At 34.6% G+C, this 26,295-nt stretch overlaps 5 protein-coding genes across 11 annotated transcripts in view; 4 read left to right on the plus strand and 1 right to left on the minus strand.

The window, feature by feature from the left end:
• The first annotated feature begins 110 nt into the window (after positions 1 to 110).
• Ost48 (dolichyl-diphosphooligosaccharide--protein glycosyltransferase non-catalytic subunit Ost48) lies at positions 111 to 2,772 on the plus strand. The gene is made up of 3 exons (XM_083089340.1): positions 111 to 307; positions 877 to 1,503; positions 1,727 to 2,772. Exons 1-3 carry the CDS (start codon positions 175 to 177, stop codon positions 2,269 to 2,271), a joined length of 1,305 nt encoding a protein of 434 aa, XP_082945466.1. The 5' UTR covers positions 111 to 174; the 3' UTR covers positions 2,272 to 2,772.
• A 244-nt stretch (positions 2,773 to 3,016) lies between these two features.
• On the plus strand, positions 3,017 to 6,975 carry LOC145965683 (targeting protein for Xklp2). Its single transcript, XM_083089338.1, has 2 exons — positions 3,017 to 3,495; positions 4,240 to 6,975. Exon 2 carries the CDS (start codon positions 4,371 to 4,373, stop codon positions 6,684 to 6,686), a length of 2,316 nt encoding a protein of 771 aa, XP_082945464.1. The 5' UTR covers positions 3,017 to 3,495; positions 4,240 to 4,370; the 3' UTR covers positions 6,687 to 6,975.
• Positions 6,976 to 7,078: 103 nt separating this feature from the next.
• Positions 7,079 to 11,218, minus strand: LOC145965684 (mitochondrial import inner membrane translocase subunit TIM44). The gene is made up of 7 exons (XM_083089339.1): positions 11,021 to 11,218; positions 10,373 to 10,525; positions 10,069 to 10,314; positions 9,796 to 10,000; positions 9,584 to 9,726; positions 9,120 to 9,483; positions 7,079 to 9,036 (listed from the first exon to the last, which is right to left on the minus strand). Exons 1-7 carry the CDS (start codon positions 11,021 to 11,023, stop codon positions 8,789 to 8,791), a joined length of 1,362 nt encoding a protein of 453 aa, XP_082945465.1. The 5' UTR covers positions 11,024 to 11,218; the 3' UTR covers positions 7,079 to 8,788.
• Positions 11,219 to 12,018: 800 nt separating this feature from the next.
• Mi-2 (chromodomain-helicase-DNA-binding protein Mi-2 homolog) lies at positions 12,019 to 25,376 on the plus strand. Of its 7 annotated transcripts, none has more exons than XM_083089331.1 (25): positions 12,486 to 12,630; positions 14,336 to 14,427; positions 14,620 to 14,742; positions 14,874 to 15,164; positions 15,288 to 15,581; positions 15,667 to 15,918; positions 16,594 to 16,756; positions 16,869 to 17,054; positions 17,154 to 17,343; positions 17,438 to 17,811; positions 17,899 to 18,068; positions 18,153 to 18,378; positions 18,470 to 18,933; positions 19,147 to 19,600; positions 19,869 to 20,186; positions 20,322 to 20,630; positions 20,717 to 20,985; positions 21,201 to 21,292; positions 21,534 to 21,720; positions 21,800 to 22,066; positions 22,184 to 22,459; positions 22,539 to 22,783; positions 23,030 to 23,315; positions 23,441 to 23,750; positions 23,926 to 25,376. In XM_083089331.1, the coding sequence occupies exons 1-25, from the start codon at positions 12,558 to 12,560 to the stop codon at positions 23,928 to 23,930; spliced, it is 5,916 nt and encodes a 1,971-aa protein (XP_082945457.1). In that variant the 5' UTR covers positions 12,486 to 12,557; the 3' UTR covers positions 23,931 to 25,376. The 7 variants fall into 7 exon arrangements, with proteins under 7 accessions (XP_082945459.1, XP_082945463.1, XP_082945457.1 ...); XM_083089336.1 differs by lacking the exons at positions 12,486 to 12,630; positions 23,926 to 25,376 and adding exons at positions 12,979 to 12,988; positions 13,612 to 13,685 and having other exon boundaries at positions 23,441 to 23,758; XM_083089333.1 differs by lacking the exons at positions 12,486 to 12,630; positions 23,926 to 25,376 and adding an exon at positions 12,019 to 12,384 and having other exon boundaries at positions 23,441 to 23,758.
• A 387-nt stretch (positions 25,377 to 25,763) lies between these two features.
• Positions 25,764 to 26,295, plus strand: part of LOC145965686 (serine/threonine-protein kinase RIO3) — a 1,783-nt gene continuing 1,251 nt past the window's right edge. The window contains exon 1 of the mRNA XM_083089341.1: positions 25,764 to 26,034. Within this exon, the coding sequence (XP_082945467.1) occupies positions 25,934 to 26,034 (101 nt within the window). The 5' untranslated portion in view covers positions 25,764 to 25,933. The remainder of the gene's footprint in view (positions 26,035 to 26,295) is intronic.

A 26,295-nucleotide genomic window follows, 5' to 3' on the forward strand; every position in this document is an offset into this window, starting at 1 on the left:
CATTGTTCTAAAATTCCTTTCATAGGGTGAAAAAAGTAAAAGTCCCTAGAGACTAAGTAGCTAAAGTCCCTAGGAAGAATTTACGGTGTTTTTGTGAACGCGCCACTTCCGAATGAGCGACGTGTCTCGCAGCCACGAATTCTGTCACAAGCAGTTACAAGTCACAAGTGTACAATGAGGCTCATAAATAGGTTATTTTGTTTGCTCTTGGTGTTTACCAGCGCAAATGCTGGTGGTCCGACCCTCGTTTTGTTGGACAATCTCGCAATTAAAGAAACACATTCCATATTTTTCAAGACGTTACAAGGTATCCATACATTATTACCTCTATCTTTCTAATCATCACAAATATTTGATCGCTAGCGGCTTTCCCTGATAGCCGGTTTTTGTAATTTTTTTTTCATATAGCTTCGTATTCAATAGTAATACTTCTGAAACACTACCTGCGTTTCTGTAAATATTGAAATGGATAATTAAAAAAAATCTTTTGTATATTTCAGGTTCTTGTTCAAATTTAGTAACCATGTTGGAACGTACAATATTGATCATCAAGAGATTCTTATCTTCTTATATATTATTTATTATTATTTTTGATAATGTATATTACACAACAATTTTAAAATTAATTCTTTTGGGAGTAAATAAGCAAATATTTATTGCAAGATATTTTATTGAGCTTGACCAGTTTTATATAACAATATTTTTCAACATTACATCTAATCTTAATATAAATATATTATTTATGTATTTTATAAATTATTGACCTAATACATGTTTGCAAATCTTGTTTTTATTCTCACTCTTGTTAAAAATCAATTGAGTGAATATAGTTGATAGAATATATACTAAATAATATATTTTGAAAATGTGTTACAGACAGTGGCTATGTATTGACTTTCAAATCAGCTGATGATGCAAATCTACAACTCTCCAAATACGGTGAATATTTATATGAACACCTAATAATATTTGCACCCACAGTCGAAGAGTTTGGTGGTGCTTTAAGTGTGGAAGCGATAACAGAATTCATCGACGGTGGTGGAAATGTTCTGATTGCTGGCTCCTCGCAATCTGGTGATGCTTTGCACGAATTAGCCTCAGAATGTGGCTTGGAGATAGATGAAGAAGGTTCCAGTGTGATTGATCATATGAATTACGATGTCTCCGATAGGGGCCAACATACCACTATAGTAGCAGATCCAGCTAATTTGATAGATGCTCCAGTCATTGTTGGAAGCAAAGACATTCCTCCGTTACTCTATCAGGGAACTGGGCTGATTGCAGATTCGGATAATCCTTTAATTTTACGCCTTTTATCGGCATCCACCTCGGCATATACCTATAATCCAGACCAACAAGTCAAAGAATACCCACATGGTGTTGGTAAAAACACTTTGTTGATAGCGGCTCTACAGGCAAGGAATAATGCCCGAGTTTTGTTCTCGGGTTCGATATTTTTCTTCAGCGATGAAGCGTTCACCAGTCCTGTTCAAAAGGGACAAGGTAAGGAAAATAATAGAAATATTTAAATTCTTTGTAGTCTCTTTTTTTAGTAAGAGGATTAACAAGAAATTATTAGTTACAACTTTTATAATATTTTATTAATATATTTGTTACTTAATATTTCTAAATTAATTAAAACAAAGGTTTTATCTATTAAAGTCTTCAATTTTTTCACCATATTTTTGATGTTTCTATAAATGAAACGTTTTTAATTTGCTCGTAGGTGGACAGAGATACGAGAAATCCGGAAATCAGATAGTAGCTAAAGCCATAGCACAGTGGGTATTTAAAGAGAATGGCGTAATACGCGTGTCGTCCGTTCACCATCACCGGGTTGGCGAATCGCAGCCACCAGTCGCATACACAATCATGGATGACGTGGTGTATTCGATCGACGTCGAGCGACTCTCGGGCAACAAGTGGGTGCCCTACGAGACGAACGATCTACAGTTAGAATTTGTACGGATCGATCCATTCGTGCGTATGACCATGAAGCCGGTAGGAAATGGCCGTTACGAAGGTAGATTCAAGATCCCCGATGTATACGGAGTGTATCAGTTCAAGGTAGACTACAAGCGCGTAGGACTGACGTATCTCTACAGCACCACCCAAGTGTCTGTGCGTCCGCTGCAACACACGCAATACGAACGCTTTATACCGAGTGCATTCCCGTATTATATAAGCGCATTCTCCATGATGGGCGGTGTGTTTCTGTTCTCTCTCGTCTTTCTCCACTACAAAGATGAGACGAAATCCAAATCCGAATAATTTGAATAGCTTGATATTTGCAGATATTGTCATCATTTGTTTTTTTTTTTTCGATACTTGTGAAAAAACATTTCCTTTTTTTTAACATGATATATTGGAATGAATTCAAGAGAATGAAAAGTTTCATTTTTAAAATTAATATACTCTTTACACTTTGAAGTATATTGTATTGCACTGAATTTAATATCGATATACATATTTGTTTTCAATGTGTATGCAATATTGAATGAATATGTAATACTATGTTGCAAGAATTACATTTCTATATATCAAGATTTTGTGAATCTTATAAAAAAAAAAATTTAAAAGGAAAACATTTCCACACAGTTTTTTTTTTAAGTGTAGAGCACTGTTTCTATATAATATATATAATACATTGCAATAGATTTTTTGTATGTAATACTAAGAGATCATAATAATAGGAAGAAATAAACATTATTCGATTATTTAATTATTATATGTATAATAGGATCAATTTATGATTAAATTATTTAATATGCACTTTTGAAAGAGATGTATTTTTAAATTAGAAATTTTTTCTTTTATATAATTTATGATTTATATTTTAATCTCAGATTGATTAAATAGAGCAAATATTTTTCCAACAAGTTCCATTGTTAAATAATCAATTATAGAAAGGATGTATTTAAAGATTTTCGGAACTAGATATTTCTCCCCTCTATGAGTGCTCAGCAGCCAGTGAGTTACAAAATTGGCGGGATTTTCACGCATGCGCTATGTAACGATAGTGAACAGTGACATATACGTGAGTTGGAATAGGACAATTTAAATAAATTTATATTGATATTGATAATATTTATAATATTCTAAAATATATTCATGAATAGACTTTTGAATTTAAAACGAGAAAAATTAAAGAGAGAGGTTAAATATCTTGTTTTATTTGAACTTTCACTAGGATCGCGTTTTACGCGCATGCGCGAGAAAATCGACGCTACCGGCTAGCAACACCACAGCCAATCCGGCCAAACCACCGAAAGATTTAAACTTCAACGTATAGTTGCACAGTTCCGTCATGGACTGATCGACGTTCGTTAGTACGTTTCATTTTGCTTTATTCAGTCGAATTGTATCAATCAAAAGATCAAATATTACAAACTTAAGATATACGAAACGTAATAAAAAGAAAAGAAATTGGAAGCAGCATAACATTCGTGTTTTGACGAGTAGTTTCCGATGTGACACGTTAATGTATAGTTGCATGTGAGTACAATTGCGTATTCTGATATTTTTTTCTTAATTTTGCAATGCTAAGAGGTCAGGGAGATCTCGTATATATAAGGAATTACAATACAGAAATGTATTTGCATAGAAACGTATAGTCATTTTCTCTCTTACTGTTAAAAAATATTATTTTTCAGTCTTATTGTAAACATAAAATGAACAATTGAGGTACATGAACAATGTTTAAATTTTTCAAAGTAAATAGCGACTGATGCTGTCCCTTTATTTGACAACAAGGAATTATTTCAACTGGTCACTAATGTTATGTATCTTTCTACTAATAACTAATGTTATGTATCTTATTCAAAGAACTCAATAAAAAAAGTATTCAAACACAAAGGTCAGACATCAGTTGCCATTTATTTTGAAAAATGTAAACATTGTTAATGTAACTCAAATTGATAAAGATTCAAAAACGATTGAGCTAGAAATGATATTGGATAATCTTTGTGTTTTATGTATAATTATGCTAATAATATTTGATTTATATTTCCTTATCAAATTTTACCATTATCCATTTTATTTATAATAGTTTAAAATAAAATACAAAAGTGAATGTAACTTGGAAAAGAAAGAGAAAAAAGATTTAAAAACTGTTTTACTTTCTTTAGTATTCTTTCTTAGTTATTCTTTCTTTAGTATTAGATGTTTTATCCTTGAAATATTTCATATATAAAATTATAAAATGTATGTGATTTAAGATTTCAAATTCTTATATTTCAGATTATTATTAGCAGTGCTCTTATTTGGATGAAATATTTGATATTTTGATGTACCGCAGTAAACTTTTTATTTTTATGATTTGATATCAGTATATCTTTCCATAAGATCCATATTTTTATCTCATTGACACAATGGAAGATTATTGTAATATACGTGCGCCACAATGGATAGACTTTACTCAAAGCTGCAGTCCCATGCAAGTACAAGATTTCTTTGAAAAAGAGCATACAATTCACGAACGTATAGAAGAACCCTGTAATCCTGCTGCTGAAACTATGGAAAATGCTCAATCTATATCTATAGTGGACATCTCGTGCGTTAATCCACAGGCACAAGCAGATTTGGATATTATAAAAAGTACTCCTGTCAAAGTAATTTCTCCAAAATATCGTAATAAGGAGACAGTAGTAGCAGAAGGAACTTATGATCAGGTGTTTAACGATGCAATGAGAAAACTAGAACTCTGTAAGAAGATGTCTAAAACTCGAGATGCACTAAATAAATCCACCCAAGAGCCTAAGATTTTCAAGACTCCAAATATGCCTAAACTTACTAAATCATCCAGATCTGTTGGATCTATATTGAACAAAAACAATCAATCTAATCAAGATTTTACAAAAGTTAATAAAACATCAAATAGTTATATGAAAAAATTATCAATTAAACAATCTCTGTTTGAGCAAGATAAAAATTCTGCAGAGAACAATACTTTCAAGAAATCCAACAATTCAGATAATACTGAAAATAATACTGAAAACGAGAATAAGCAATGTAACAAAGAAGACAATGAAGAATGTAAAGAAGGTAGTAAAGAATGTAAGGAAGAAGATAGTAAAGAATGTGAAAAAGAAGATAGTAAAGAAGACAAAGAAAGTAATGATGAAAAACATAACGAAGAAGATAATAAATTACAAGATGGACAAATAGAATGCACTGATGACAATAAGGATAAGAAAGCAGGAAACAGTCAGGACGATATAGATGAAAAAAATAATCGAACGCAGTCTAAGCACGTCGCCGTTCTCACTTGGCAAAATCATAGAAGAAATATGCACAAACGTAGAACATCGGTCAACAAGCAGTATGTCGGATTAGCGGAAGCGGTGTCGCGCTTTCAAACCGAGACACCCAAGCGTTTCCGCACTAAAAGCAACAAGGACAATACGATTAGCCCATCGTTTTTCACGTCCAGATTGACGCAAAATCGTTTAAAACCGACAATTCCAATCTCGCCAGCACTCACAACGAAAACTAGGGCTCGTCCTGTCACCGTGTTGAGTCAAGAAGAACGCGAAATGTTGGAAGTGGAGAAAATGAAGAAATATCGAATAAAGGCCAATCCGATACCGTCTAACGTGCTGCGGGGTCCGCGCGCGACAACGAAAGTCAACAATCTCACGAGGAAGTCGATGGCAACTACAAATACCTCTTCCTCAATTCAACTGAACGAAAAAGCCAAAAGCTCGTCTCGGTCCAAGAGTCCACATCGCGATAAGATGCCGTCTGGTCTGAAGAACACAATTCCGAATGTAATAGTGTCTAATTCCGAGGGCATCATCGTAGAACACGAAGCGATGGCATTTTTTGGTGTGCCCAAGAACCCCACAAAGAATGTTACACGTATCGTACCGTTTAGTTTCGAGGCACGTAACAAGGATATGCAAATGAAGAAGGAACAGCGATTGAAGAATCTACAGGAGGCCAACAAAGCTAAAGCGGAGTTTCATGCTAGGCCGGCGCCGAATTTTTCGAAGCCGTCGACGTCGAGTTCCACGAGACCGTCGACGCCGTCGATCAAGCAGCAACAAAACGCGAAGAAGCTGGTTGTGCCGTGTCCGTTCAGCTTCGAAGAACGAAACAAGAAATTGTCGGAAAAGAAGGAACAGTTGGTGAAGCAGGTACTCGAGGAAGGCAAACGGCACGTGTTCCGCGCGAATCCGGCACCGGTTTTCAAACCGGTGATGGTACGCGGTAGATCCAAGGAACATATTTCTGTGAAAAACAAAACCATGAAAATAGAAAGCGAGCAAAACGCAGAATACAAGTGCGAGGATCAAGAAAACAAGGAACCGAATGAAATTGATTCTTACAAGACAGAGGACGAAAATACGCAGAGAGCGGCCAAGAGTTCCGCTTGCAACGATGATAAGCTACCGTTGAAAGCTCTTCCGCTGGAATTGAACACTGATAAACGAGCAATGAAACGACGCGAATTTGACGAGAAACTGAAGCATAAGGAAGTAGAGGAAGAAATGAAGCGTCAAGAGCAAGAGAAGAACCGATTGGAGCACGAAAAACAGTTAAAGGCGGAACTGCGCAAATTGGCGGAAGTTAAGGCTAGACCGATGCCGAAATATAAACCGCTGACTACCATTAAATCGACGAAACCGCTGACCAATCCGCAGAGTCCTGCATTCGTGAGTAAACTCAAATCTAAACAAGTTTAAAAACATAATATTAATATTACATTTCTGTTCACATCTGAGTTTACAAATAAATTTCAGGCTCTGCGGATTGATCAGCTATTAATTAATTAGTAATGAGTTAATTATTAATAATATTTTTTTGTTTCTGAATTCATTAGTAATGAGAGAGTTAATTATTAATATTTTTTTTCCTTTCAAATTCATACAATATTTTACTCACCATGTACATTTATATAAAGGATAAAGGATTATACACAATGTAATATTATAAAGAATATAAATAAAAACGTACTTTAGATTTTTTATTATATATCATATGCATTATTTTTTTTATATATTACTTTAATAATCTTCACCTGCAATAAATTTAACTTTTATCTCTTAAATAGAAAAATAATACTATGCTTGCTTGCTGTGTTCACCTGTGTCTTTTATTTCATTTCAATTCCAATCAATCTGAACTCTGTAAACTTGTATGACATAGCTTTTAAAATAATGATCAACAGTTCTCTTAACAATTTTTCTCTATCATTATACATTATAATGGTAAATATCAGCTTATACATATATACATATATTGTATATATGAATATGTATATATTTACACACACTCACACATACATGTATACAAAATGTTTCATTACAAATATTCCGTATCTGAATATATTTCCATATTTGATGTGTCTATACATTCCATTGCATTTACTTACTATACAACTTATATATCCAATAAAACAGGAAAAAGAAATTTTTATTTCTGCAAATCTTTATCTAATGTACAAGCCTTTCAAATGTCAAATTAATGAACTTGTAAATCTCTAATTTTAATATAACAGATATATGATTGGTATTCTAGTACTAAAATTAAATTTATAAAATATGATGTTGATCAATATGATTTCTGAGAAGCTCATCTACAATTGTTCTTTTGCATTATTGATTTCAGGATTAAAAAGATAAAATTTTAATAACTTTTTTATCTCAATACAGTATATAATCATCTCTATCAAGAAAGAATTAAGGTATAATTTGTCTTTGTCAATTACTCGACGAGCTTTGATTTAAATATGAAACAAGTTGCAAACGAGAATGCAAGTTGTGAATATCATTTAAAAGTTAATATTTATGAATATGTAATATATAATTTTTTTAAATTGTACTAATATTCTACAATCAAAATGTATAATTATATACAAACAAAGAAGATGAACTACGAACGTGAAAAATTTCGCTAAACGTAAAATATATAATTAGTACAAAGGTAAATGAATAATTATCACTAAACGTTCGTATTGTTATGCGATGAGTAGGCATTATCTAAATTATGGACTATTATTAAATAATAGAAAATTAGCACAATCGCGAATCTTATTGGACAATGTGTGTGATTACCAGAGTCCGGACTATCTCGGTGCCGTTTTCCCCACTTCAAGTGCATGCTAGCGGCCGAGCGCCGCGAAAAGCAGTATCATCTATGCCGGTCTAGTGATGGTAGTAAAGAAAGCACCGTCGCGTAGAAAAAAAAATATATATATATGTACATTATATATATATATATATATATATATATATATATATATATATAAAGTATATGTTTACTTAATATTATACATAATATAATAAAATAATATATATATTATATAAAATAATATAATAAATTATTATATTTTCTTTTTCTACGAGACGGTACCCTCTTTGCTATCATTACTACACCGGCATAGACGGTACTGCTTTTCACGGCGCTCACCGCTAGCATGCACTTGGAGTGGGAGAAACAGCATCGAGATCCTGACTCTGGTGATTACGGTTACAAATATATTATTTTGAAAATGATAACAATATGTATGTACTTACATCACGCAAAATTAAAATTTACATGCGTCGCGTTGCTAGAATCTTGTATACATAAATAAACATTTCAATTTATAAGAAATACTTGCGCTTCATGTAGACTGGTTAAATCGGTGAGATCGCTTAATGCGATCGTTAAGAAATTTCTATAGCGTTTGATCACTCATTTCAACGCAATTATTTCAATACACATTACACGAGGATTCCTTTTGATCGTACTGAATTTTTCGAGTAATTCACACGCTTATGCTGAGTTTTGTCCCTCTCGTACACTATACTAGTTGTTCCGAACTAGCGGCACTAAGGTCGAGCAAACGCCACGCGGCCTTGGAATTGAGTTCCGTCCGGTCGCGACACATTACCCAAACATAATTGACGCGCATCACTTTTTGTGGATCTCCCTCAATCACCTCATTCTTCGAGTTCCTCACGCACATGATTTGTTGAGATTGAAAACTAATGATTAAAACGGGTCCTTGTTCCATCATCTTGCCCATCATCAGATCCACATTGTCAATATCTGCAATTGATTGATATTCCTCTTTTACTGCTCTCGTATAATTACAGTTTATAAATAATAGTTACGAGTTTGTAAATGCACACCTAGAATTTTACTATCTGAATAATGTCCTAACTTCTTCACTTCCTTATGTGGCTGTGCGATTAAATTATAAGGCCCTTCGTGACACCAATCCTTCAGAACCTCGAGATCGCCTCTGACCATCGCTTCGAGAATATTCGGAATGAAATCAGTTTCGCAGTCCTTCAGGAATTGAATTTTACTAAAATTGGGGTCCAGTTTACAGATTTCCGTCAGAGTCTCCGATAACTCGGTCTTTTGAAACAATCCGCCCATAATATCCGAAACCTTATCCGTAAGCAATTTGGAAGCACGAAATATGGCATTATCTGATTCATCGTATTTCATCTTCCAATCCATTACCTTATTCACGTATGGATTATTTTCCTTTAAAAGAACATCAGTGAATTTAAAAGACGTGTTTTTTAAATTAAGATTTATAACTTTGTATGTTGCATAAAATTTTTACAAGATACCATATAATTACCTTAAATTTTTGCCAGGCATTGGAAAACATAAAATCCTTATGTATCTCTACACCAGTTGTTTTTTGATCAGGCATAATTTCTCTAGGTTCTATTGATACTTCTTTCCTTTTTCGTAGTTTTTTTGGTGGAACATAAACTTTGCCTGAATATAAGGAACAATGAAATTTAATTCCGTTTTCTATTCTCTATTTATTCAGTCAAATTTATCTACCTAGAATTCCATGTTGGTCAAGTTCATTTCGTACGGCCTCTGCGGTATGCGATATCGTTTGAAATGCACCTGTCCTACCAAGTGCTTGGCTCTTTTCAGAAATTGTCTCTGCCGCACCTTTGGCAGATTTCGTAATCTCTTCGCCTAATTGGCCAGCGCGTTTCCCTAATTCAGTCTTACTTGCCTCCTCGATAACTTCTTGCATCTTTTGAAAGTAAACTTATAGAATTATATAACACTATCACTGTATATAAATCAAATGTGCATATATACCTTCTCTTTAAGCGTATCTAGCTTTTCCTTAATAGCTTCTGAACCTTTGCTAGCCTCAGATTCAACAGCATGAAATTTTTGTCGCGCTGTACGCAGTGCTTCTGATTGCTCTAATTTCTCAGCCTCCTCTCTAAATTTCTTTAAAGATTCCTTCATTTCCTTGTTCTTTTGCATTTCTTGTTTGATATTTTCGATGAACTGAGACAAGAAGCTTGGTCGCCGTGCCGGACTCGAATACAGTCGAATCTGTAAAAGTATTTTTGCTAATTGTCAACGTTATTGACTCTCAAAGCAAGAAACTTACCAACTGCATTTGTATGTTGAGCATTTCCACCGATGTCGGTGGAAGCGTACGTAACGACAAACGTTCTCTCGAGCCATTTCTCAAATTTCTCGTCGATTGTACTGATCTTGTAGCTCCCCTTAAGCTTGCTCTACAAGATGCAATATTCTGAAACTATTGCACCATCAGTTACAATTTTTAATCATAACAATATTTGTACAATTTCAATCTTGGTAATCGAATGCTCACAATTTTTTGCTTTATTGTCGTTCAAACATTACAAAAAATCGTGCTATAAATTAAATAGTAAAAACTAAATTAAAAAATATAATGAGCAATTATTCAAGTGTACGTCATTATTAATAGAATTTATCAAATAAGCATATAAAGTATATAAAGTCGTTAATACGTTTTCCTAAATAAAGTAAATTCTGTGAAACACCGAATAATTTTAATTATCGCATAAAACATTCGCGAACGCACGAATAAACTTTGCGAACGAGGGCTTTTAAAAAAAACATAACCTTTATGTCAATGGAAAAAACACCGGTTTCTTGTAAACAAGATAATGAATTTACGCGTGGTTGTCAAATAATGTAAACACAACGTTTAGCGACAAGATCGCGTTATCGCATGACACCGGTTTAGTTAGCAATTTAATTTATTTACCATTTTACGAAAGATTTGTCTGTATCGTTTGCGAAAAGCTCTCGTGAAGATGCTGAGACGAATTTGCGCAATCACGTTGCCATCTGTGATTAAATATTGTAAACTAGTCGGGTCTTGAAGCTTGAAATTTAAAGATTAAAAAATAGTTTAGGCTTTATATAATATACGTATTATTTTTTAATTTAATTATTGTATTTCCTGAATTATATAAATTTTTTAAATTGTATTTTCTCTGTTTCTTCCCTGTTTTTTCTCTTTCCTGTTTCATCCAATGGCGCAGTCGGTAAAAAATGTATCGTATGATAATAAAATATAATTAGGAAAAATAACTAAACGCATAGATAATAAATTGAGCTACAACAATATGGCTTCCGAATCGTGATTCGTTGATTTCTATTTTAGGATATTTCATTGGTAGTTTCCATATCGACAGCTAATGCTCAGTCCATCTATATCATACATATTATTCAGGGGGTCTATTATGTATCTCGAAAGGAGTGAAAATGTGAAAAGTGAGCAAATTTACTAGATGTTGACGAATGAAATTATAAATATTCTAGTAAATTTGCTCACTTTTCACATTTTCACTTCTTTCGAGATACATAATAGACCCCCAGGTCTCTGTTAAATATATATCATGCATATATTTTATGAATATTTTAAATATAGAAAAAAATAAAATTAATCGTATTTTGATCGATTTTGCGAGTAAAAGTAAAGTGCATATCAGAAAAACAGTAATATTATAAAACCTAACTAATACGAATAATTTAAAGATCAAAGAAAACGATTCGATGTATCGATATCATGGATTACGATTGACAGGGAGAACGAAAGAACAGAGATTACGTTAATTTTATTTAATCTTTTTTTTTTGTTAAAGAGACGCGTGCAATCCGCGATGCGCAGAAAAGGTGCGCGAGAGAGAAAAAGTGCGGGCGAGAAAAGGAGGGAAAAGCGCGGCGGAGTGGGGGGAGAACGAAAAGAAACGACGAATCGGCGGTGACGGTAGTGGAACGGTAGTGGCGGAAAGACTCGTATCTCGTACATGGATACCTGTACACATCGAGGCAAAGCCGAAATCTTGGCCGCACACAACGGAGTATCTCTGTAGAGTGCTTCGTCGTGAGAAAAAGTGAAGTGAAAGTAGAAGTGGTGGGACGAGAGGAAGAAGCGGCTCGCTTCTTGGCGCTCGTCGACGTCGTCGAGCGGATCGCGAGCACCGTGCGAAGCGACGATCGCCGTCCTCGTCGTCGTCGTCGCCGTCGTCGTCGTCGTGTAGTGTTCGTGCTTCGTCGTCGGTGCCGAAAAGCGTGCTCGCCGAGGAATGGCGTCGGACGAAGAGGTGGACGAAAGCTACGCAGGTGAGAGAGAGAGAGAGATAGAGCGTGAGTGTGTGTGTATATATATGTATGTATGCGAGAGAGAGAGAGAGAGAGAGAGAGAGAGAGAGAGAGAGAGAGAGAGAGAGAGAGAGACATGCAGCAGACAGACAGACAGATATACAGACAAAGAGACGTAGCTGCGAGACTCGAGAATGGCATCGGGGCAACCGCGCGAGCCGGACGGTGTGCGACGAATAGTATACAACGCGGGACGCGCGCTTTTCGGTACATCAATGGCTGCCGACGCATCTAAATCGGCCGACGCCGCCGCGCTAGGTTCCCGGTTCCGGTGGAGAACGGAATCGTCGAGACCGCGAATGCGCGCGAACGTGAAAGAGGGAGACGGGGAGAGACACGCGCCGCTAACCTTCTTTCGCCGATTGTCAAACCTCGCGACGACGCGGCCGAGTCTCTTCGCGAAAGAGATGGATTATCGTTTACGAATGTGATATAAAAGTGACGTTTACGCGATCCGACCAAGATTGTTTCTTTACTTCGATTTTTATCGCTATTTCGACAGTCGCGTCTCATTCGTAGCGTTTTATTCGACATATATATTCACGTGATCGTAAATAAATTCCGAGTAATTAAGAATTGAAGAGAAATCGAACGCAGCCATGGTCGATTTGCAAATCTGACATGGTTGCGCGTACGCTTTATTCGCGATAATAACCGACAGATAACTTGAAATAGCTTTTGCGTGCTTTTTTCCTCTAATTGAAACGCTGGAAACGCTCATTAAATGTCGATGAATATTCCGTAATGATACATTGTGCGCGCGGAGGAAAAAAGCTCGATTTCCTTCTCCAGTAATTATACCCGAGCCCAATCGACGAAGCGTAATTACATTTACGCCATGTTACAACGTATGTAATACGCGTTCGCGCAAAAAAAGTTATGGATCCGCGTTTCACACACACACATACACATATATTGCGCGCGCGTGGTTCATGCATGTGTGTGAGAGAGACACACGCACATAAGTGACACAACCGGCGTCTAACCTCCACTGCGGCTTCGGTAAAAATTCGCCGCGAGTTTTACGCGGTCGCGATTAATCATCCTTGGTTAATAAAAATTTTGACAAATTAAGAATTTTAACGCGTGCGTGTGACACACACATAAATGCGCGCGCGCGCGCGAGTAACGCGCGTGTGTGTGTGTCTTGCCTGTATGTCAAATGTAGTATGTATGCCTATATTAAAGAAAATGGCGGACGCACACTCTCGCACAAAGCATTTGCGGAACGTTGATTAATTCAAAATCACTTTGGCGTTCGCGTGAGTCTCTCTTTCGGCTTCGCCGATCGTGGATTTTACGTTCGGCGCGTTCTCCTTTTTTCCCTCCGTTTTCTCCTCTCGGTCCTTTCGTTGCTTTCCCGGAATTTTTATCACCGTGCATATTATTAAAGATACGCCGCGTACCTATATTGTGCTATAGAGCGCGATTGATTCGGCCATTATTAAATATCTTTGCAAGTCGAATTTTTCTCAGTGATAAATTAGAGGTTTCATCGAATTTACATCTCTTTGATTATTTTTTATTTTCTCAAATTATTACACTCGATTTAATTGAAAAATCTATTAACTCGCTTATAAAATTCAAGATTATTACATATATAAAGTATTCAGGACATAGAATATATTAGTAGAAAAGAATTGTTATATTTATGAAAAGAGAAATCTTACTGCTGTCTTTGTAACAAAAATATAATTTTTCCTCTATATATATTAGTACGTGTATAATGCTGTTCTTTGAAAAAATGTTTTATATATTTTTATAATATGTTATTTTACAATTACAAATACTATGAAAATAACAATATTATTATATAACTATTATTATTATATAACAATATTATTTAAAGTATTAAAATTTAAGAAGATTTTCTATTATAACAACAAATTTGGAAACAAACGCATGTTTTTAGGAGAGGATGACATGGATGAGACTGGAGCGCAGATATCAAATGTTGGCCAGCAAGTAGATGGTTCGTCTGATGCTGAAGAATCTCAAAGATTAGTGAGTTTTATATTTTGTAACAAATTAAGCATATGTTAATGTATAATAGTAATATTACTTACAACTTATAATCAGAAGCAATATAATAAAAATTGTTATTTTTTATTCTTGTAATAATTATGATTTTTGAATGATGATTTAAATATTTTAAACTCAGTGTCTAAAATTATAAATGAAAATTATTCTGTATAGGAAGAAGATGATGATTATGAACCAGAAGAGCGAAAAAAGAAGAAGGGAAAAAAACGGAAAGCACGTAGTGAGGATAAGAAGGGAAAGAAGAAGAAGAAAAAGAAAAAATCTGATTCTGGAGATGTAAATATATTTTTCTTATATATTTGATACATACTTTCATATATTTTTTCATATAAGATTGCATATTATTGTTTTAAAAAATTATTTAGCAAAGATAATGTTTACATTATCTAATATTGTTGAAATTTTAGGAGAGCGACTTTGGTGGCGGTGAAGCAGGCGATGCAGCTGGCGAGGATAGCGACTATGCGGTCAATAGAAAAAGCAGAAAATCATCATCCCGAAAATCTTCTAGCCATAGTGCACCGACCACTCAAAGCCAAGAGCCAACAACAGGCATGCCCACAATCGAAGAAGTGTGCAACACATTTGGCTTAACAGATGTACAAATTGAGTATTCTGATGCTGATTTCCAAAATTTGACAACATACAAGCTGTTCCAACAACATGTCAGACCACTCTTAGCGAAAGAAAATCCAAAAGTACATATATTGTTCTATTCTTTATGCTTTATAATTGCACATTTTGCATTTAGTATGATAATTATTCAATTTATCGATTGTAGTATGTTTATTTTAATAACAATTTCTGTTTTGAATGATTAGGTTCCAATGTCGAAACTTATGATGTTAGTGGCAGCAAAGTGGCGCGATTTTTCTGAATTAAATCCACATACGCAACCAGACGCAGATGTCTCGTCCACAAATGTAGATGACGATAGTAGAAATGCTAGAGCGAATCGAAGTGGCGCTATGCAGGAAGCCGAGGACGAGGAAGAAGACGATGAAGATAGCGATAAGAAGAAAAAATCTCGCAGTTCGAGAGTGAAAAAAGGCAAAAAAGCATCGAAAGTACCGACGCTTAAGATTAAGCTTGGAAAGCGTAAAAGAGGAAGCTCAGTATGTATGAGATTAATTTCGAATTAATTTCTGCGAAACATTGATTTTACATATAAATATTCAATTATTATTGAATTTTACTTAGGACGAGGAAGCGGAAGGTAGCGCGGCAGGCTCGGCGGCAGATTCTGATATGGAATTTGAGCAGATGTTGGCCGATGCGGAGGAGCCTCCTGGCGCCGAGGGTAACAAAGGCAATATCGACGAGAGCGGTGTCGAACCGCCGGCTGAGCCGCCAGTTCGCAGAAAGGCGAAAACCAAAATCGGCAATAAGACCAAGAAAAAGAAGAAAACAAAAACTACTTCCAAATTTCCGGATGGAGAGGAAGGTCTCCAGGTAGAGTTACACAGCATTTGCTTATGCGTTCATTGTTGTTTTAAACGTGCTTGCAAATCATGGATTGCCATGTAATAATCATCATTCTCATACTAAAAGCTTGGAGGTTTATTTATAATTTGCCAATCTCGACGCATGTCTAATCATTATGCTTGTTAATATTATTACAACTGCGATTCTTTCCATTTTAATACGTACATTTACATTTTATAATGTGGATTTATCGATAATAATTAATTATTAAAATTAATAACTTGAGAAAGAGATAAATTTATAGATTTGCTATAAAGAATATTTCTGATATTCAATACATATATATGTATATATATGTGTACATATATACATACATATATGCATACACATATATATACATATACATACATAAAAGAGTTGGCATTAAAAATATTATATATGTATACGCATACAAGTAAATATTTAAAAAAACTTCAAGAACGCATATGTTACGTTGTCTGACTCTGCCTTAAAATAATTATCTGTATTTCTATATAATTATAATGTATTTCTTTTTTCTCTAGTAATATTTAAAGCGGCGTAATTACTTCATACAACATGCTTTAAATATGCATTATTATTTTACTTCGATCTCAGATATCTTTTTGTAGATTATTCCATAAAAAATTGGTTAATTATTTTTTTTCTTTTTATTTTTTACAGACTGACCATCAGGATTACTGTGAAGTATGTCAACAAGGCGGGGAGATTATATTGTGCGATACATGTCCCAGAGCGTATCACTTAGTGTGCCTAGAGCCCGAATTGGAGGAAACACCTGAAGGAAAATGGAGTTGTGCTCATTGTGAAGGAGAAGGTATTGCAGGTATCCGTATCCTCCCATATACCAGCCTGATTTTCCTTACTCCTGCCTAAACAAGCCCTGCAACTACTAGTCATCAAATGGTATACAACTATAGCTTTATTCTTGTTGTTAGGCGCAGCAGAAGATGATGACGAACATATGGAGTTTTGTAGAGTGTGCAAAGATGGTGGAGAATTATTATGCTGTGATAGTTGCACAAGTGCATATCACACACATTGTCTGAACCCTCCTCTATCGGAGATTCCTGATGGCGATTGGAAATGCCCTAGATGTTCTTGCCCACCATTAAGAGGGAGAGGTATGTTTATTAATATATTTCTTTAGTAATATTTAAGAAGATATATATAATATAGTTCATTTTAGTCATTTAAATTTTTTTTTATTTTTTTTTTACCAGTGGCAAAAATATTAACCTGGAGATGGAAAGAATGTTCGGATACGCCATCGGAAGAACCTTCAACAAGTAAGGCTGCGCCTAAGCAAAGAAAAATGCGTGAATTCTTCGTCAAGTGGGCGGACATGTCCTATTGGCATTGCGATTGGATAACAGAATTGCAGCTTGATGTTTTTCATCCACTTATGTATAGGTAAGAAACTTAATTACTTTCAGCAATAATATTATTTGTATAATTATATACATAGATATGTATAATCACAATATATGGATTTTTATGTGATTAGAAATTATTATCGTAAATACGATATGGACGAACCGCCAAAGTTAGAGGAACCATTGGATGAGAGTGACTCACGCGTGAAGCGTTTGAAAGAGCAGGATGTTGTCACCAACAGAGAGGAGTACAATTTAGAAGAACGTTTCTATCGTTATGGCGTGCGTCCAGAATGGCTAGTGGTTCACAGAGTGATAAATCATCGATTGCAAAGAGATGGCAGGGCGACATATCTCGTGAAATGGAGAGAACTCGGTTATGACCAGGCGACGTGGGAAGACGAACACGAGGACATCCCTGGCTTGAAACAGGCCATAGAATATTACCTGGATCTGAGAGCTGCAAATTGTTGCGATGTTAATACATCACGTAAAGGGAAAAAGGGTAAAGAGAGAAATATCATATTAATTTTGTTACTCGCATGTAAGATATCTCTTGTGCTCTTGTAAAAGAAATGGAATACAATCTCAGGTAAAGGAAAGAAATCGAAAACACGCGAGCTGATCGATGACGAAGAGAGAACTCCAAAACGATACACGCCACCACCAGATAAGCCTACAACGGATCTCAAGAAGAAATACGAGAGACAACCGGAATATTTGGACCAAACTGGGATGCAGTTACATCCTTATCAATTAGAGGTAAGCATAAAAAATAAATAAAAAAGTTTTATTTTTTTAAGTTTATATATTCATGTTCTCTACATCTCTATGATTTCAATTTAGGGCTTAAATTGGTTGAGATATTCATGGGGCCAAGGCATAGACACAATCTTGGCTGATGAAATGGGTCTGGGGAAAACTATCCAGACTATAACATTTTTATATTCCTTGTATAAAGAGGGCCATTGTAAAGGGCCCTTCCTGGTCTCTGTTCCCCTATCAACTATCATTAATTGGGAACGTGAATTTGAGACTTGGGCACCTGATTTTTATTGTGTTACTTATGTTGGTTAGCATCGTCACTATTTTTTCTTGTAACTATTTTTAATATGTGTATTTAATAGATAAAGTTAGTAATAAAATATAATTTTCTCTTATAGGTGACAAAGATAGCCGTATTGTAATTCGGGAAAATGAATTATCATTCGAAGAAGGCGCTGTGCGTAGCGGACGCGCTTCTAAAATCCGGTCATCATCAATCAAGTTTAATGTTTTACTTACTAGCTATGAACTTATTTCCATAGATTCAGCATGTTTAGGATCTATTGATTGGGCCGTTTTAGTCGTGGATGAAGCTCATAGATTAAAATCCAATCAATCCAAATTCTTCAGATTACTAGCTTCTTATAATATTGCATATAAACTTTTACTGACTGGTACACCACTGCAAAATAATTTGGAGGAATTGTTTCACTTGTTAAATTTCTTATGCCGCGACAAATTCAATGATCTTGCGGCATTCCAAAACGAATTTGCTGATATTTCGAAGGAAGAACAAGTTAAGAAACTACACGAGATGCTTGGCCCACATATGTTGAGGAGATTAAAAGCTGATGTATTAAAGGTTGGTAATTTTTCTGTATAGATTGTAATATATTACAGTTTTAAATTATTTTATCATTTTTTTTCATAAAATTATAAGATAATTCTAGAAATATAAATATTTCAAAAATAAAATTTTATATCTATAGATATACAATTATATTTCTTTAATTAGTACATCATGCATACAACTATCTTACAACATAATATTACAACAAGCATTCTTTCTTTACAGAACATGCCTAGTAAATCTGAATTTATTGTACGTGTCGAATTATCACCGATGCAGAAGAAATATTACAAATACATATTGACAAGAAACTTTGAAGCTCTGAATCCAAAGGGAGGTGGTCAACAAGTATCATTGCTAAATATAATGATGGATCTCAAGAAATGCTGTAATCATCCGTACTTGTTCCCCGCCGCATCGCAAGAAGCGCCGACTGGACCGAATGGAAGTTACGAAACATCAGCATTGATTAAAGCAGCTGGCAAATTGGTTCTGTTGAGCAAAATGCTCAAGAAATTGCGAGACGATGGACATCGAGTGCTTATATTTTCTCAAATGACCAAGATGTTGGATATTCTTGAAGATTATTTGGAGGGTGAGGGATACAAATACGAAAGAATAGACGGTAATATAACGGGTTCACAACGTCAAGAGGCTATCGATAGATTTAATGCTCCTGGTAAGTATTTTCAGGATTTATTTATAAAAATATATATATCATTATCCGATTGTTTTGTATATAAGATTATATTTTATAAGATTTATATAAGATTTTTTCCCCTTAAATTTGCAAATTTAAGAAGTTTAAAAACAAAGTTTTTATCCTTTATTATTTATAATATATATAAAGTGAAATAATGAGATAAAAAATACTGAGATAAAAAAAAACAAAAAATTAAAAAAAGTCTTTTTTGTCTTTGCTTTTTAATCAAAATTTTATTTATTAGGTGCGCAGCAGTTTGTCTTCTTGCTTTCCACACGTGCTGGTGGTTTAGGTATCAATTTAGCGACAGCTGATACCGTGATTATTTACGATTCTGATTGGAATCCGCACAACGATATTCAAGCATTTAGCAGAGCTCACAGAATAGGCCAGGCCAACAAAGTTATGATCTATAGATTCGTCACACGTAACTCTGTGGAAGAAAGAGTGACGCAAGTAGCCAAGCGCAAAATGATGCTCACTCATTTAGTTGTACGACCGGGCATGGGCGGCAAAGGCGCCAATTTTAGTAAACAGGAACTCGACGATATTTTACGTTTCGGTAAGCTCTATTAATCTATTGCATTTATAAAATACCTGCTAATTGAAAATATTTATTCAAATTCTCTCTCTTTCAATTGTTTATAAGTTATCCTGCTATATAATTATTAAAATCAGGGTGCATTTGTTTTGCTAGGTACGGAGGAATTGTTCAAAGAAGAAGAAGGCAAAGAGGACGAAGCTATACATTATGATGATAAAGCTGTCGCAGAATTGTTAGATAGAAGCAAGGAGGGTATCGAACAGAAAGAGAATTGGGCTAACGAGTACTTAAGTTCTTTCAAAGTTGCATCGTATGTGACGAAGGAAGGTGAGACGGAAGAAGAAGCAGATACTGAGATAATAAAACAAGAAGCGGAGAATACAGATCCGGCATATTGGATTAAACTGCTTAGACACCATTACGAACAGCAACAGGAGGATATCGCTAGAACACTTGGAAAAGGTAAATTTGCATTGATATAAAAATACATCTTCAAATAACATTGCTACATGAAAGATAGACGAATGTTCATGTCAAATTAATTACAGGCAAACGAGTACGAAAGCAAGTTAATTATACCGACGGTGGTGTAACCGGTGATCAGGGCGCTAGAGATGATCAACCATGGCAAGAAAATCTATCAGATTATAATAGCGACTTTAGTGCGCCCAGTGATGATGATAAAGAGGATGACGATTTCGACGAGAAGGGAGACGGAGATCTGTTGTCTCGTAGAAGCAGACGAAGATTGGAGAGACGCGACGAAAAGGACAGGCCTTTACCACCTTTACTTGCCAGAGTAAATGGAAATATCGAAGTAAGTATTTTTAGAAGGAATATTATATATATTTTGTATATGTTTCTCACATATCCCTCCACATTTAATTTATGTGAGTTTCTATAGATATAAAAATTTGAAAAAATCTCAAGCAAGGGAGACTTAAGAATAAAATATTATACCGAAATAATTTTCATTCTAATTAAACAGATATACATATTACAGTTATTTACTTACATGTACATTTTTTACAGGTATTAGGTTTTAATGCTAGACAACGGAAAGCATTCCTCAATGCAATTATGCGTTATGGAATGCCACCACAGGATGCTTTCAATTCTCAATGGTTAGTTGTTTTATTTTATATAATTATTATCATGATACATCTGTTTTTTTCAAAAGAACGTCTTATACAATTTTTTATTATATATTATGAATATCATGAATACTATGCATATACATAATCAACATTACAACATCGTGATAAAATAAAAGCTATAGTTATTACTTTTTTATATTGTTTAACTTGAGATTTGTGCTTTTATCTAAGTAATATAATTCTCTATTTAAAGTCGTCTATTATTCAGGTTAGTACGGGATTTGCGTGGAAAATCCGAGAAGAATTTCAAAGCGTATGTTTCGCTTTTTATGCGACATCTGTGCGAACCAGGTGCTGACAATGCAGAAACATTCGCCGATGGTGTTCCGAGAGAGGGTCTCAGTCGACAGCACGTACTGACGAGAATAGGCGTGATGTCCTTGATTAGGAAGAAGGTATCGATTATACGATGAAATTCCTTTATTCCGTTCCTTGTTAAAAGTAGCAAGGATACAGGCTATGTATTGTTTACAGGTTCAAGAATTTGAACACATCAATGGTTATTACTCGATGCCGGAAATGATACGTAAACCAGTGGAACCAGTAAAAGTGGAAGGAGTCGGAGATGCAGCGACTGGTACTAGTAGTACCAGTGCTACACCGGCTACCTCAAATGCTCCCAGTCCTAGCCCTGCTGCTACGCCTACTCCTACTTCGACTTCTTGTACGAACAACGAGACTAAAACAAATGCCGAGTCTTTAGAAGCTAAAGAATGTCGAGATGAATCCAAGGATAAAGAGGTTGATATCAGATGTATCAAATTTTCCCGCAAAATATTGTTTATTTGCTCAGAAAAGCAAATCTTACTATCACTCTTTCTGTAAAATATATGTTAATGATAATATCTTTTATTTTAGAGTGGCGATGCAAAGGATTCAAAAGAAGATCCGAAGAAAGAGGATGATGAAGCGATATCTGAAAAAGATAAGGAAAAGGAGGATACCAAAAAGGAAGAAAAGGATGTCGAAACGGATACTGCAGAAAAAGAAAAGGACAAATCTGACGCAAAGGATGAAAAAACTGTAACGAAACACGATGATAAGATGGAGAATAGTGAAAATAAAATGAAATCGGAACCGGAAGAAGATGTCGTTATTGTCAAGGACGATGAGGAAGAAGTTGAGAAGAAAGAGGTATTTATTCATGCGGGATGCTAGATGAAAAAGCGTGCATTTTATCAATAGCTTAACTTACACTATCTTTTTTTTGTAGGAAAAAGAGAAAGAAAAAGATATAAAGGACTGTGATGCAGATATAGTAAAGCCTAAGCGTAAGTTCATGTTTAATATAGCCGATGGCGGATTTACAGAATTACATACGCTTTGGCTGAACGAAGAGAAGGCTGCAGTGCCGGGCCGCGAATACGATATATGGCATCGCCGACATGATTATTGGCTTTTAGCTGGTATCGTTACTCACGGTTATGGGCGCTGGCAAGATATACAAAATGATATTCGGTAATATAGAACCGTAATATTTCGACAACAAATAATCCTCGATAATATTGCTTCAATTATTTTTATTACATATTGTTATTTCCTACGAGTTAAAAATATCGAGTATTTAGATGTGACAAGAGACGTTTATTTCTATAACTCTAAATCGCAGAATAATATTCCAACTCTAATTTTATGATTGATATAATGATTATTGTTATTAATAATTTCTCTCGTTTCTACATTCGATTACTGTATTTATTGCAGATTTGCAATTATCAATGAGCCATTTAAGATGGATATGGGAAAAGGCAACTTTTTGGAAATAAAAAATAAATTTCTAGCAAGACGCTTTAAACTCTTAGAACAGGCATTAGTAATAGAAGAACAATTGAGGCGAGCTGCCTACTTGAATCTTACGCAAGATCCTAATCATCCTGCCATGAGTCTTAATGCACGTTTTGCAGAGGTTGAATGTCTTGCCGAATCCCATCAGCATCTTAGCAAAGAGAGCCTTGCTGGTAATAAACCAGCGAACGCAGTGCTGCATAAGGTTGGTTCGATTAATAAATTGGTAAATTGTGTATCGAACAATAAATATGATATGCAAATGTTTTCAAAGTGCAAAGATTTGGTGAATATCAACGATTTCTGAATGTGCGAACTGTACTTTTATAGGTGTTAAATCAGTTAGAGGAGTTACTATCCGACATGAAATCGGATGTTAGCCGTTTGCCAGCGACACTGGCTCGCATTCCACCGGTTGCTCAAAGACTCCAGATGTCCGAGAGATCTATACTGAGCCGATTAGCAGCGACGGCACCTGGCGGTAGCACTTCTCAAACGGGTCAAGCCGCGTTGCTGGCGCAACAATTCCCAGCCGGTTTCTCCGGAGGACAGTTGCCAGCCACTTTTGCGGGTGCAGCTAATTTCGGGAACTTCCGACCACAATACTCAGTACCCGGGCAACCACCACAAGGTTTTACAGGTTCGTAATATAACATAATAATATAATGATTGATGGGATGTGATTATGTAACAATTTTTGTAACAATTATTTAGGAAAGAAATAAAGAATAGAAAATGATTATTGATTGTTTGATTATGAATTTTTAAATGCAATGAATCTTTGTCTCATATATAATAAATATATTTATTTACAGCCTGAATATTAAGTACTGGAACACAATGGCTCAAACAAGGACTAAAAATAGCGCAAATCGAATTGTCCCACGAGCGAATCGTTTTGCGCTGTAATATTATTTTTCGTAAATTGCAGTTTTTAGCTGAATTTTTCTAGAAAAAGAATACGAGGCGATTTCCAAGCGCGTAAAAACACAATACTTTATAAATTACGAGTTGCATTATTTCTGTATTTATTATGTGTACATTCGGCATCTAGATTCAAGAGTTCACGTTCTCTGTATTTATACATACGTTCTTTATGTAAGAAATGACATAGGTTATTTTCTTAAGTTTCTCTTTTAAGGATATGATTTATACATCCCGTTTAGCTTTTAATATATCGCACACATGAGAGTACCGAAGTACATTATTTACTTAAGTCTATTTAAGACCTTTTAATTCAATGCAAATCTCCATGTCGTTACCTTTAAGGTGCGCTAATTCAAATAATTTGTCACTATAATTTATTTACAAATTCAAATTTTTGCGACAATAGATTACATGTAAACGCGGTAAACTTTTACAACAATCACACACGGTTTATTTCGATTTGTATGTTCATTGCAAATGAACAACGGCAATCAAGTTGGGTCAAGACTGACATTTGAGGGAACTTTACCACGTAATATGCACTATCGTAATGCATGGGTTGTAATAATTTCAATACGATGCGAATTTGCATATGTTATTACGATATATTGTACGATGTTAATTTGTTTATGTTTCCCTTATTTTAGGTACTTGTTAGGATAATTGGGAGAATTATCTCGCGCTTCTGATAAGGAAAAAGGGATAACAGTTACCTAAAATAATTTGTTTTTACCTTTATTATCAATGCATTTTTACTGTGTAAGAGAGAGAGAGTCGTTTTTATTTTCTTTTAGATTTGTTTTATATTAAAAGTTTCACACAACATGGCATTGTGCATTTTATTGACGTTTACATAGTTTGAAAATAAATGTAGAAGTTATCTTTACATATACATGTATGACATCGATAATATCTTTGTACATAATATTAGATCATCGTATCGTATAAAAAAAAATCATCCGATAATGTACGATTTACGATATTAAACTTGTAAATTTTTGAAAGACACCATCCGTGCCCCATGCATTACCGTAGAGTAAACTAATGCGATCGCGCAAACAAAATATCGACGATCTTAAGTAAACATATGCGTGTATTCAGTCTTTTTCTACCCCAAAAACTATAGAGAACCATTTTACTTTTTCGTTAATAAACTTGCCAAATCATTCCGTTTGGCATAGCTAAGTTTCTAAGATTAGGTTTTAGACTCTAGCTATGGAATTTGGAGGACGATTTGAGATACGCGAAATGGAGTGAATGGAATATTATTAAAAAGACAAAAAAAAGAATCAGTTTGTGTATGTATTAGATCTACTGGAATAAATTAATAATAATTAAAGGTGTGTATTCGTTTTTTCACCAACAAATTATATCTCGGAAATGAGCATGACAGAGATATAAAATATGTTACTTATTTTAATATTTAATATATATGTGTATATATTTTTTTTTGTTTTATTTTGCGCATCCAATATGAAATAAAATGGATATAAAAAATGAAGATACTGTATAAGCATGTAATCAAGTCAAAGGGACATATAGTTTCTTTTATAACGAATACACACAACTTTTTGTATGCAATAAAATTTTATCCAAATATTTGTTTCTTATTTTTAAAAGATAAGAATTCTATAAAAAAATATGATTATTCCATTTGCGAGATATTACCGATGAATCATAGAGATTCTGTTTTATCGTCAATAGATTCGCGAGAAAGATTACACTGTTTTATCAGGTTGCCGAGCATTGTTTCGAACGAGACGTTCTCCCGAAGACAAAGAGAACGGTAGTTAAGGGGAGAATCGTATATCTTTTACACCTATTTCTCCAATCTTTGTGCGATTGTGCTCATACAATTTCAATTTCATTTCGATTAAATATATCTTAATAAAAGCAATGGCAACTCCGAAAGTATGGGCGAAAATACAACCTCTGGAAAATCCTGTCAATCTCCTGGATATCACATCAGAACAGCTGGCCGCGAGTATGGAAGAGAGGTACATAAATATCGCAGATTCCTCTTCGAGGAATCCTTTATCTGTATCGAATAAATTTTCATATATGTAGAAAATAATTAATATCTTTAATTTCTTATGACGCACGCAATGCACACATCTATCGTGAGAAGTATACATTGACAGCATTGTTATACATTTTGATGATTTATAAGATTATGACCTTCGATGAAATTTGTGCGGATCATTTTATTGCAATAATATTATCTCAAGTTACTGCGTTTTTCAAAATTGGAATAAAAA

Source organism: Camponotus vicinus, unplaced genomic scaffold (assembly GCF_025532165.1).
Source record: "Camponotus vicinus isolate PSW18456_S1 unplaced genomic scaffold, iyCamVici1.0 SCAF_14, whole genome shotgun sequence".
NCBI classification, from domain to species: Eukaryota; Metazoa; Arthropoda; class Insecta; order Hymenoptera; family Formicidae; genus Camponotus; species Camponotus vicinus.